General features: G+C 69.5%; 2 protein-coding genes across 2 annotated transcripts; both read right to left on the reverse strand.

The window, feature by feature from the left end:
• Positions 1 to 1,988: 1,988 nt before the first annotated feature.
• Positions 1,989 to 5,103, reverse strand: MNEG_8698 (hypothetical protein; the record flags this gene model as incomplete). Its single annotated transcript, XM_014042829.1, has 6 exons — positions 1,989 to 2,269; positions 2,622 to 2,811; positions 3,144 to 3,692; positions 4,175 to 4,375; positions 4,759 to 4,857; positions 4,981 to 5,103. The coding sequence occupies 6 exons, from the start codon at positions 5,101 to 5,103 to the stop codon at positions 1,989 to 1,991; spliced, it is 1,443 nt and encodes a 480-aa protein (XP_013898283.1).
• Positions 5,104 to 6,006: 903 nt separating this feature from the next.
• MNEG_8699 (hypothetical protein) lies at positions 6,007 to 10,946 on the reverse strand (the record flags this gene model as incomplete). Its single annotated transcript, XM_014042830.1, has 4 exons — positions 6,007 to 6,265; positions 6,555 to 7,609; positions 7,878 to 10,510; positions 10,724 to 10,946. The coding sequence occupies 4 exons, from the start codon at positions 10,944 to 10,946 to the stop codon at positions 6,007 to 6,009; spliced, it is 4,170 nt and encodes a 1,389-aa protein (XP_013898284.1).
• Positions 10,947 to 11,760: the final 814 nt, after the last annotated feature.

The raw sequence follows: 11,760 nt of genomic DNA on the forward strand, positions 1-11,760 counted from the left end.
CCCCCAGACTGTGCCCTCCCTGGACGTCGTGTACACAGAGGAGCGCGGCTACGTCACCGCTGACGTGGCAAAAGCAGAGGGCCTGCACATTCGGAAGCTGAGCGGCACCCAGTTCCGCAAGATGCTGCGCGCCGGGGACGCCATCCCAGAGTGGTTCGCCTTCAGGTGCGGCGGCCCGCCTCCTTTCGCTGCCCGGCTGGCACTCGCCCGCCCCTGAGCCGGCCTGGCGCGGGGCCGCCGCAAGTCGCGCCGCACCTGCCGTTCCTAGGGACCGGGCCATAACGACGTGCGTTGGCGTGGCCGTTGGTGGCGCTGACGCTGCCGGCCATTTGGCATCTGAGTGGTCGCTGCCGGGACTTCAGGCCCAAGTCCTGCGTCGCTCCGTCATCTGCCGCCCTTTCCCTCTGCCCGCTCGACTTCCCCTCAGGTCTGTGGTGGAGGTGCTGCGGGAGCACGCGCAGCACCAGCCGCCCTCCCCCACAAACTCCAAGTGAACACACGAACAGCCCTGGATACGTCGGCCCACTCAAGCGGGCGGCGCAGCTTTCACCCGGGACGGTTTACTTGAGCTTAGGCTCTGCTAGAAGCTTATGGCAAGCCGGCACTACTCCCGGCGCCCCCTGCGGCGGGCGGAAGACGTACAGGCAGCCCGGCTCTTGTCGCCGCTACCGCGCAGCGGCCTGCCCCGCTCGACCCGTTTCGGGGGCCGCCCTCGGTCTCCTTTCCATCCGAGGCCCCGCCCTCGCAGTTGCTGAACCAACCGCTAGCCTGCCGCGAGGGGGTGGCGGCGCGCCCGCAGGCCGGTGCTACCCCACCCCCGCCCCGCCACATTCCAGGCACGCCCCCAGAGGCACCTGAGATCTGATGTGTACGATCTCGTGACTGATCGCGGGCACCCGATGCCCAGCCATTTGCGACCCCCCCGCGGGCGACTGCTCCTCTTCCGCGCCCCGCGCATTCGCACGCCGTGTTCTGGCGGTGCTGTTTTGTTGGCCAGCCGCCGCTCCTGGTTACGAGCGAGCCATGTCTTCTGCCCTGTTCGGTTCTGATGCGTCGATCGTTGTCCGCGTTTGAGGCCCATACCTTGGTTTTGTCGGGCTTTGTATGTTTCGTGGATATTCCCTGCTGTTTCTATTTCTGGCTCACACTTACACTTCTCTCTTTTTCATTGCTGATTCACCGCGCCCGCAAACGCACCCTGCGGAATATGGAACCTTCCACGAGGCATCATGCTCACCGCAGCTGCTGCTGGCCTGCTTACGCGTGGCGACCGGCACCGGCGGCGACCGTGCGCGCCGGTAGGCGCCTCGCGCTCCGCTGGGCGCCTCGTGCGCCCCTTCCACTTCCGGTACCCAAGACTGTGCCCTGCACCCCGCACCCTGCACTTAGCCGCACTGCCTCTCTTGACGGCGCACTGGCCTCTCGCTCGCCGGAACCCCATGAACCACGCCCTGGTCTGCATCACGCGAAAACGTAACAAACTGGGAACGCGGTGTTTGGGCTGCTGAGAGTTGGTTGATTGTTGTGGGCAGCCTATGCAGTAGGGTAGCAAAAGGGCAGCAGGCACACGGCCCCAGAGAACTTTCAACAGCTGTGGGTATGCGAGACAAATTATACGGAAGCCGAGAAACCCTGACTGTTCCAAGCAGAATACAAGTAACAAAGGAGCTTTACGCAGCGCCTCTGCAGTCGCCGCCGGCCGGCCGTGCGCAACCCTGCCCGGTCCTCGTCAGTGGTCGAGCTTGCCAACGGGTCGACCCAGCAGCAGTGGCTCACCCCCGCAGCCGCGCCCCCGCCGCCGCCGTCACCGCCGCGGGCTCGGCCACGGCGACGGCCCTTCGCTGGCGCCGGCCGCGGGCGCTGGCGGGGCGAGGCCCTGGCCTTTCTCGCGCAGAGCAGTGGAAGAGAGGTCCACCCTGAAGTCCGACTCTGGAATCGGCCGAAGCAGGTCCTGCGGGGAGGGATGCACGCGCTTGGTCAACGCGGTTTTACCGGTCAAACGGGCCCTCGTGACGCGACAAAGGCACGTTTTGCTGACTCAGCTTGCGCCGAGCGGCGGCGATCTGCTCCAGGTTGTGGGCGTCGTGCGAGGGGCAGCAGCTGCGGCAGGCAATGGCATGCTTTGGGTGTCCGCCCGCGCTCACCACCAGGGTCGCGGGCACTTGAATGTCTGAAAGCTGCAGGAACTGGCCCGTGGCGCCGTCCGCGCGGCCGGCGACCAGGAGGGCGCAGCCGTTGTTGCGCATGAGGGAGAATTCCAGGGCCATCCCTGGCAGTGGAAGAGACGGAGGCGGGGCAAAGAGGTTACGGGTAGGGGCGGGGTAGCGGGTGGCTGGGTTTGGAGGGTGAAAGGGAACGGTTCTCGGAGGCCTTCGCCGCAACAAGCTGCCGGCAAGATCTCTCTAGTCGCCAGCAACACCTACTCAGGCCGCGCCTCTGCCGAAATTCTTGCTCCCCGCGCGCGCCTGCCTGCGTGCACAGGTGTGCACAGCTGCACACACTTGCACCCCCCCTCACACAAAGAGACACACCGCAAGCGCTGCGAGGCCACGTTTGCTGCACAAAGAACGCATGCCGTACTGGGCCACTAGGAGGTGATCTATTTCTTCAACCCCCCGCACCTATCTCGCTGTCCCCGTAGTACTTTGGCAGCACCAGCCGCGCCGCCGTGTCCGCGCCGACGACGAACAGGCTGCGGGGGAAGAGGGCCGCCTTGTTCACAAACAGCGGCGCTGACGTCACCACGACGGGCGTGTCCGTGGCCGTGAACTGCGTGACCCGCAGCCGCACCTCCTCTATCGGCAGCATGCCCTGCCGGGAGGGCGCGAATGGAGTATGAGCTAGTGCTGGTCGAGTGCGTGGGCTGCGGCCCAGCAGTGCCTTGCCTGCGAATATGTGCATTCTTTTTGTTGTTGTGGAATCTGGCCTCGCGTTCCATTCATTGATGTGTTATGCACGAGCAGCACAGGATGGCCAAAGTGCTGCGACTGACAAAACGTTGCGCAGAGAAGGTGGCCCACACGGCTAGCTGGCATGCCGGCACCCTGTGATGCGCAGGCGCCCATTGGTCCAAGCGCCCGGACAGAACAACATGCGTATAGGCCGCCCCCACACCTCCAACACACTCCGGGCTTCCCCCCAACACGACCGCTCGCCTTGTCAGCGTTCCCAACCGACAGCTCGAAGCAGCCCGCCTCCGGCCCCTTCCCCGCCGCCCTGCACGCCGCCGCCAGCAGCTGCCGGTGGCCGTCATGCAGCGGGTTGAAGCTTCCCGGCAGGTACACCCTGCCTGACCGCGGGGCGTCCACGAACACCCGGCCCCCGCTGTACTCGACGCAGCGCGCGCGGCCGGCGAGCAGCTCGCCCAGAGGGTCAGGGCCGGGCGACACGGTCTCCTGCAGTTCGTCCCACGCGGGGTCCGTGGAGCCAGCCCCAGCTTGCTGCTGCTGCTGCTGCTGCTGCTGCTGCTGCTGCTGCTGCTGCTGCTGCTGCTGCTGCTGCTGCTGCTGCTGCTGCTGCTGCTGCTGCTGCTGCTGTTGCTGCTCCTGCTGCTGAGGGGCGCCTGCTGCAGCTGCGCTGGCAAGGCCGCTGCCGTCATCTGCGCCGCTCCCAGTCGCTCTGCCAGCGGATGGCTGCGGGATGAGGCCTAGGCCGGGGTCTGTGGGCTCTGATGAGGACGCCTGCGCAAGCACCTGAGGCGCGCGGGAGTTCAGGGCACAAGCACATGGGGTCTGAGTTCAGACAGCACTCGCCGAGCCATCCCATGGCGGGGCGATGCTGTTTGATGGCAGCAGCGGCGCACCCCGGCCCGCACCGGTCCTGAGAGGCACAATCGGAGCAGCATTGTTTGCCCTCCGGCTCGAGCGGCAGCAGGCTGGCCTCCCCTGCCTGCACCCTGACCCCCATTGCTGGGCACCAAGTCCCACGCAAGGGCGTGCGACATTGCCTTGTGCCTGCATGGGCACGTACGCATGCACACACACACACGCACATGCTGTAATGAACGCACGCACGCGCGCACACACGCACACACGCACACACACAACTCACACACACACACACACCCCAAAAGCCCCGACGATCTTTGCTTTTGTACCCCTCTCACCCTGAGCAGCAGACGTGAGACCACCCCGTCCTCCTGCCACCTAGTTCTTGCCCCCTTTGCCAGCCGCACCCACGCGACGCGCGACTCATCGCCGCTGCAAGCCGCCACATAAGCGCGGTGCTCCCCCCGTTTCGGCGGGTCCGACGCCAGCGCGCAGGTGGCGGCGACGCCGAGGATGGGCGTGCCAAAGGGGGTGAGGTCGGCGGCGCGGCGGTACGCCGCGCGCGCCATGGCGGCGGCGGCCGCCGCGCTGCAGAACTGGGCGGGCTCCTGCGGGGGAGGCGGCGCGGGCGGGCGGTGCAACGTGAGGGGTACGCCTGGGCGTCGGCGTGCGCCGCTGTCGGTCGGGCGCGTTTGGTTTCTTGTTGTGCAGGTCGATCGAGAGCCGGGCAACCGGTCCCAGGCCGACGGCCCAGGCGCGAACTCCAGCCAGCGCCCGCCGGCGTTTCGCCCCGTCTCTGCGCAAGGGCGTCCCATGGTGGTGGCTGTTGCCGAATCAATCGGCCGCCCGTGCTGCGGCCGGCGGGCCGCCCAGTGCAGCAGGTCTGGGGCCGGGTCGGGCCAGCGAGACCGGTTCATCGCATCTGACGTCCTGAGGCGTCGAGGCCAACGATGTTGACGCCCGCCTGCCGCCGTGCACAGGCCCAACGCACCTCCCCTAAGAGCTCCACCAAGCTGTCTCGGCAGTAGGGCACTGTCACCTCCAGCATGGTGGCGGACGCGCCCGGTACGCCGAGCAGCCAGGCGACCGCCTGCGGGCAGCAGATGGGGCTCAGTGAGCAGCTGTGCTCGGGGCGGTGGGCATGGGTGTGCCACCGGCGGCGGCGTTGGCGGCGAGGCATGCTCATTGGCTCGCCAGGCGCCCAGGCACGCACCTGGGACGCTCCTCCCGTCACATAGCACACAACTTTTGTGCCATTGGCGTGCAAGCCCCTCACTACAGCCTCGACCGCGCTGTCCAGGTCGCCCTGAGCCCCAAGCTGCGCTGATGCTGACATGTTCGGGCTTTGATTTAACCGAGCTCCCGATCGGATGCGCCCGCACAGCACGTGGGGGCGCTGTGAGAGAGTCGCGCACCGCGAGAGCATCACTGAGCTTCAGCGCTCCATGCACATCGCATATGATATCATGCAACAATTGATTTGCAACTCTACCCGTCACTGGCGCTTCTTCACCTGGCGGTCAGCAAGCGTGTCACTGAGGTGCTGTCTGGTGACCCCAAACGTGCTGCATTGAGGCAAGTTGAGCCGTTGCGTCTGGATGGTATGTTTGCCATTAAGTGAATCGTACTATTATCTATGAATGATGATGTGTAAGACCTCCCTGGAACGCACCCTGGATTGTAGTTGGTTGGGCGTCGGTTACAAGCACGCTCTCTTCAAAACCAGAGCAGCAGCCAATGAAGTGCCAGGCACGATCAAAGAGCAGGTCATGATGTGGATAAAGTATAGGGTTTAAGATATAGGAGGTGATGGTAGTCGAAGGTTGCAAAACTCAAACCAGATGCGTTCAGCCGGGCAAACACCCCCACAAAAAAGGGGCCGGCGCATGAAACAACGCTTGCTCCCGAGAATAAAGTGAACCGCGTGTGCAGGAGCACTGCGCAATTCCAGGACCGGCCAGCCTGATCGCGTGTTCAAAGGCCCCAGCTGTGTTGCAGCGCGTCCCTGTCAAGAACATCACCCTCCTGCAAAAAACTCCTCGCCGCACTCGCAGCCGCCCAGGCCGCTGCGCAGCACGCCCCATCCCCGTTTTCCTTGCACCCCCTCAAGCGAAACGCTGCCATGCCTCTGCCCCGCGCCCTCTGCACCATCACCGCGCACGCCCGCCGGCGAGCATTTCGCCTTGCGCCCGGACTCTTCCCCTTCCATCGCCGTCTGCGCATTATCGCCCTGAACCTCCTAGGCCTGCTCTTGCTGCTCCTGCTCAGGCGCCTGCAGCCCCCCGCACACCTCGTCCCCATCCAGCTGCATCAGCAGCCGCTCCGCCGCCGAAAGGGGTGCCGACTCTTCCCAGCCGCCGCTTGCGCCCACCGAAGGGGCCGCCCCCTCCTGCTGCGCGTCGCACCCCTGCTGCCGCTGCCGCTGATGCTGGCGCTTCTGCTGCTGCTCGGCGGGCTCGAGCCCCCACCTGGCGTCCCTTGAGGCGGCAGGGCTGAGCCTGCGGCCCGCATCCCGGCAACGAGCAAGAATTTGCGGTCATACGTCAGCGGCCCGTCGGCGTTCCTGCCATGGCGGGGGGCAAAAACCGCCCCATCTCACCAAACTCTGCTGCACCTGTCCTTCATCGACCCCCACCTCCTTCTGCGCACGTGGGTGCCCTGATCGCACGCTCCGATCGCACCTCGCAGCCGGCCCCCCTCTAGGGTTCAGGGCTCAAGGCCTTACCCTAAACCCTGAATCCTGAACCCTAAACCCTAAACCCTCCTTCGTCGTCCCCGTCCCTTCACCTTCTGGCGGCCCTGCTGCCGTCATCCAGGGCCGCCTCCACCAGCGCCATCTCCTCATCATGGCCCGCGCCGCCGGCCGATGACGCCGCTGCCCCGCGGCTCCCACTGATAGCGAGCCCCGAGCGCCGCCCCGGCGCGGGCGGCGCGGGCTGCGCGGGCTGGGGGCTGCACCCCGAGGGGGACAGAGGGAAGCCCGGGCTGGAGCCTGCGCTGGCGGCGGCGGGCGGGGCGGCCGAGGGGCCGCCGGCGGAGGAGCTGACGGGCCGGCTCGCGGCCGGCGACGGCGCCTCGGAGTTTACGGCGGTGGCGGCGGCGGCAGCGGCTGCGGCGGCGTCGCTGCTGGGGTCGCGCACGGACAGGCGGACAGACAGGGGGGCAGCCGCGCCGCCCTGGGACGAGGGACGGACTGTCAGGCGCAGCGCGGGGCCGCGCGCGGGCTGCGGCTGCGGCTGCGGCGGCAGCGGCGGCGGCGGCGGCGTCTGCCGCTGCTGCAGGGGCGAAGCGGCAGGACGCGGCGACGCCGTGGCGGCGGCCGAGCCCCTTGGTGCTGCGGCAAGGGCGGATGTTGGGGTTGCCAGGGCACTCCATGGTAACTGGGCCCCAGCGCTGCCTGCAGCGCCGGCGCACGGCCAGGCCCCCGGCGTGCCGGCCGCAGACTCCTGCTCGCGCTCAAAAAGCGTCAAACCCATTGTGATGGTCATCGGCCGCGGCGCGGGCGTGGGCGCGGTCTCGAAGAGGGCGCCGCCGCCGTCGTCCAAGGTTAGGCCGCTCGGTGCGCTGTCCAAGGGCCCCGCTGCCGGGATGCCGCCGTCGCCGCTAGCGCCGCTGTCGGTTCTTGCCGCGCCATCGCTCCAAATAAGACCAAACGCCTCAGCCGCGGCGCCGCTGCCGCCACCGCTGTCACTGCCGAGCGCCAGGCCGTCAGCGGCGTCCGCCGCGTCCGCCGCTGCTGCTGCCGAGGCGGCGGCGGGAAAGCCGCTAGGGGCGTCCTGGGGGACCGGGTCGGCGCTGGAGCAAGCCGAGGTTCGGCGCGCCTCAGACGCACGCAGCAGTGTCTGCGATGTCAGATGGGGTGCGTAAGCAGTGGGCGTTTGGGCCGTTCCCGCGCTTCCTGCCCAGCAGGGCCCCGATGCCTTCTTTGGGCGGCGAGACTGATGATGTCATGCGATGTGTGTTAAGTGGTTGCACCACGCGGGCAACTATCACCGGTCTGCGTACAGCTGGGGCCTGCGGCGGATCTCACACCCCAGGGCCCCTGAATGCGCCCATAGGGAGACGCGGCTCTTATTCAAAAGTCGCGCTTGTCGCCGACGCTCCACCCACCTCCAAGTACGACCGCTGACTCGTCAGCCGCCGCGCCCCGCCCCTGCCGCCCCCGCTCAGGCCGCTGCCGCAGCCGGCGTCCGCGGACACCCTCCGCGTCGGCCGCTCCAACAAGCCTCGCGCCGTCGCCGCTGTTGCGATCGCCGACAGCTGGGCAGGGGTGTGGTACTTCGAGCCCGTGGCGGCCACGGTGCTGTAGCAGCTCGGCAGGTGCCCAGCGGCTGCGAACCGACCCGAGGCTGCGCCGCCGCCGCCGCCGCCGCCGCCGCTGCTGCCGACGCGTGCACCGCCGGCCGAGCTCCACCCGTCGCTCCACCCGCCGTCTGTCGCCCGCCGCATGCCGGCGTAGCCGCCCCCGCTGACGCGCCCGATCGCGGCGCCGGACGCGCGCCGCGCCGCCGGCGAGCCGCCGCTCGGGGCGGCGCGCCGCTGCTGCTGCTCCTGCCGCCGCCCCCAGCCGCTTGTCGCTGCCGACGGCGCGCCGCCCCCCAGGCTGAAGCGGGTGAAGGCCACTGGGCCCTCGTCCCAATCATCAGATGCGGCCGGCAGCAACGCCGCCCCTGCGGCCCCGTCCCCGCGGGTGGTGACAGCGGCGCCTGCGCCTGCGGCAGCACCGGAGGCCGCTCCCAGGCCGGCTCTCTCCAGCGCGCTGCGGATGGCAATGGCAGTGCCAGCCTTCTCTTCATCTGCAGCCTCGGCGCCATGCTCGCCGGTGCCCCCGTCCACAAAGCCGCAAGGCATCCGGCTTGGCTTCTCAGCCGCCGCCGCTGTTGCGGCTGCCACAGTCCCGCCGTCGCGCCCACTGCTCGGGCCTGCGGCGCGTCGAGCACCTTCCACCGCTTTTGCAGCCGCGCCGTCGTCAGCAGCAGCCTGTGCAGTTGGACCGTCGTCGTCCGTCCAGCACCAGGGGGGGCCGCCGGCAGCCGCGCGGCCATTGCAGGGCGCGTGCCGTGCTGGATTGAGGGGAGAGCCCGGGGACAGAAGAGTTAGCACGGCGTGGCGCATCTGCAGCCCGCGCGGCGTGAGCGCGCGTCGCGCACGCCCGCCAGCCCCGCGGCGCCGCAGAAGCAGCGCCGCCGCTACGGCTGCGCCGTCGCCGCCGCCGCCGCCGTCGACTGACTCATCGTCTTCTGTTGGGATCTTGATCTGGAGGCCGCCGAGCTGCCGCCGCGCCCCGCGGCGCCGCCCGGACGCCGCGCGCGCCGACACGCTCAGCGCCGCCGCCTGCCGCGCCCGCGCGCCTGCACCAACGCGCCCACACACATTGGGGGCCGCCGCCGCCGCCGCCGCCGCCGCGGCTGCGCGGCCGCGGAGGGCATCGGCGACGGCCTCGCTTGTCCGGCGGCGGTTGATGGCGCCTTGGACCACGCAAATCGGCACCCTCAGCTTCCCCGCGGCGATCTCCGCCGCGCCCGCGTCCGCGTCGGCGCCGCTCATCAGCCACGGCCCGCGCTGGCTCGGCGGCGGCGCCAGCTGCAGCGACCAGCTCGTCTCAACAGGCGCCCCAGTGCGCGCCCTCGCGGACCGTGTGACGCCTGCCGTGCCGCGCCCAGCGACGCCGGCGGCGGGGGCGCCGCGGGCGGCCGAGGCCAGCAGCATGTCTTCAATCGACACAGATGTGATGGCCACCCCCGTTCCCAGCCTGGGGCTGATTTTGGGCGCCCCGGGGCTGCTCGGCCGCAGCTGCTGCGACCGCTGCTGCTGCGGCCGCTGCTGCCGTGCGGGAGAGCCCGGACCGGCCACGCGGGGCGCGGCTAGGGGGCCAGGCGAGCGCGGCGCGGCTGCGGGGCCAGGCGAGCGGGGCCGGGCGGCCGTTGGGGACGGCGTGCGGCGCGCGAGCGCGGGCCCGCCGGCGCTGGGGGCAGAGGGGAGGGCGCATGATGGCGCCCTGCGCGCCTCGCCCGGCGGCGACGCGGGCCGCGCGGGCGACGGCGGGTGGGCCGCGGCAAACAGCTCCCAGGGGGTGTGGTGCAGCGCGCCCCTGCGGCCGTGTGGGGGACTGGCACTGCGTCGAGCTGGGGCCACCGCTGCCTCGCCATGTTGTGCCTTGCACGGTTTCTGCTGCTGGTGTGCTTCCTGCAGCCGGTTTGGCCGCAAGCCCTGTGTGCCATCCGGCTTCTCCTGCTGCTGCTGCTGCTGCTGCTCCTCCTCCTGCAGCTGCTCCTGCTGCTGCTGCTGCTGCTGCTGCTGCTGCTGCTGCTGCTGCTGCTGCTGCTGCTGCTGCTGCTGCGGCGGCAGCGGCAGCGGCGGCGGCAGCGGCGGGGCCAGCAGCTGAAGCTGCTGCTCGTGATACTGCAGTTGCTGCTGCTGTTGCAGCGACTCATGTTCCGGCTGCTGCTGCTGCTGCTGCTGCTGCTGCTGCTGCTGCTGCTGCTGCTGCTGCTGCTGCTGCTGCTGCTGTTGCTGCTGCTGCTGCTGCTGTTGCTGCTGCTGCTGCTGCTGCTGCTGCTGCGCCTCCTGCTGCGAGCTTGAATCTTCCACCGAGCCTCTGGGTTCAGCGCCGGCGCGCCCGTCCAACGAGCCCCACTCCTGCTGTAGAGGCGCCACCCCTGCGGCACTGGCGCTGCAGCGGCGGTCGGCTTGAGAGGAGCCCCTGGAATGGCCGCTGCTTGAGCCGGCGCCCTCCGGCACGCCTGAGGATTTGTTGAGCGGGTGGGAGGGGGGGGCGGGTAAGCGCGCATCCAAAAGCGGGAGGAAAGGACTAGCCAACTAAGTCAGTTGTGAGAGGGGAAATTCTGCAACCTCCTGGCTTTGAAGCGTCGAATGCTGCGCCGACGTGCAAGTTAGACTCAAGGCGCGGGTTTCGTGCCGAGACCAGTCACATGAGCATGCGCGCGCCGCCTCACCCGCCGCGCGCCCGCCGCCCTCCGCGTCGGCCGCGCCCGCAGCTGCGCCCGCCGCGCGACCCGGCTGCTCGCGCGGCGGCTGGTCTCCCGGCTGGCCCCCGTCTCCAGAGCTTCGCTGCCCACTCTTAGACAGCCCCGCCGCGACCTGGCCGCCAAAGCCGCCGCCGCTCGTGCTAGTGCCGGCGTTGCTGGCCTTGTCCTCGGCATTCCCGGGCGCAACCATCCCAGGAACTATCTTGGAGGTCCCAGCCGCGGCGTGAGCGGCAGGGAGGGGCGCCTGATGGGCGCCCGCGGCCGCGCCGCCCTGCGCCAAGGGAGGGGCTGCGCCCGTCTCGGGGGCGGCGGCCGCACCCCCAGCCTCAGGGGTTACAGCCGTGGCCGTGTTGTCAGAATCCTCCTCAGAGGCGCGCGCGCCGCCCCCAAGGAAGCAGCATAGAATGCCGCCCCCGCCCCGCCGGCCCCGGCGCCCCGCCAGCCCAGCGGGCACCTGTGCCCCCGCCGTCACTGCTACCGCCGGCCGCTGTTGCGGCTGCTGCGGCGTTCGCAGGGCTGGCGGCACCGCCGAAGCGGCTTGGGAAGGCGCCTGCCGCTCCTGCCGCACGAGCGTGGCTTGATGCAAACGTGCTGCCTCTGGCTGCGATCTGGGGCCCGGATGCACGGCCGCCGGCGCCGGCGTCCCCGCCTGCAGCACGCCTGGCCCCGCCGCCTCCGCCGCCGCCGCCGCTGTTGAGCAGCTGCCGCACGGCATGGTACTGCCAGCTGCCGCAGACTCTGCGGGCGCTTCCTTGAACCCATCCAACGCCTGCAGGTCCAACCAGGCATGATAGATGCATTTTGTGAAGGACCCAGGTGTACAAAATGCTTTTGAGAAACTCACGGACGGCAGCACGCGGCGCATGGTGCATGACAGCCAGCATGCGACGCCGCGCGTCCGTGCGGCCAAACCAAACAGCCCCCGCCTCCCTTAGCACCAACCTGCATTGCTGCCGGCGCCGAGAACAGTGCCCGCTGCTTCTCATCCGACAACGGCTCCTCAC

This window comes from Monoraphidium neglectum, assembly GCF_000611645.1.
Source record: "Monoraphidium neglectum strain SAG 48.87 unplaced genomic scaffold scaffold01681, whole genome shotgun sequence".
Taxonomy (NCBI): Eukaryota; Viridiplantae; Chlorophyta; class Chlorophyceae; order Sphaeropleales; family Selenastraceae; genus Monoraphidium; species Monoraphidium neglectum.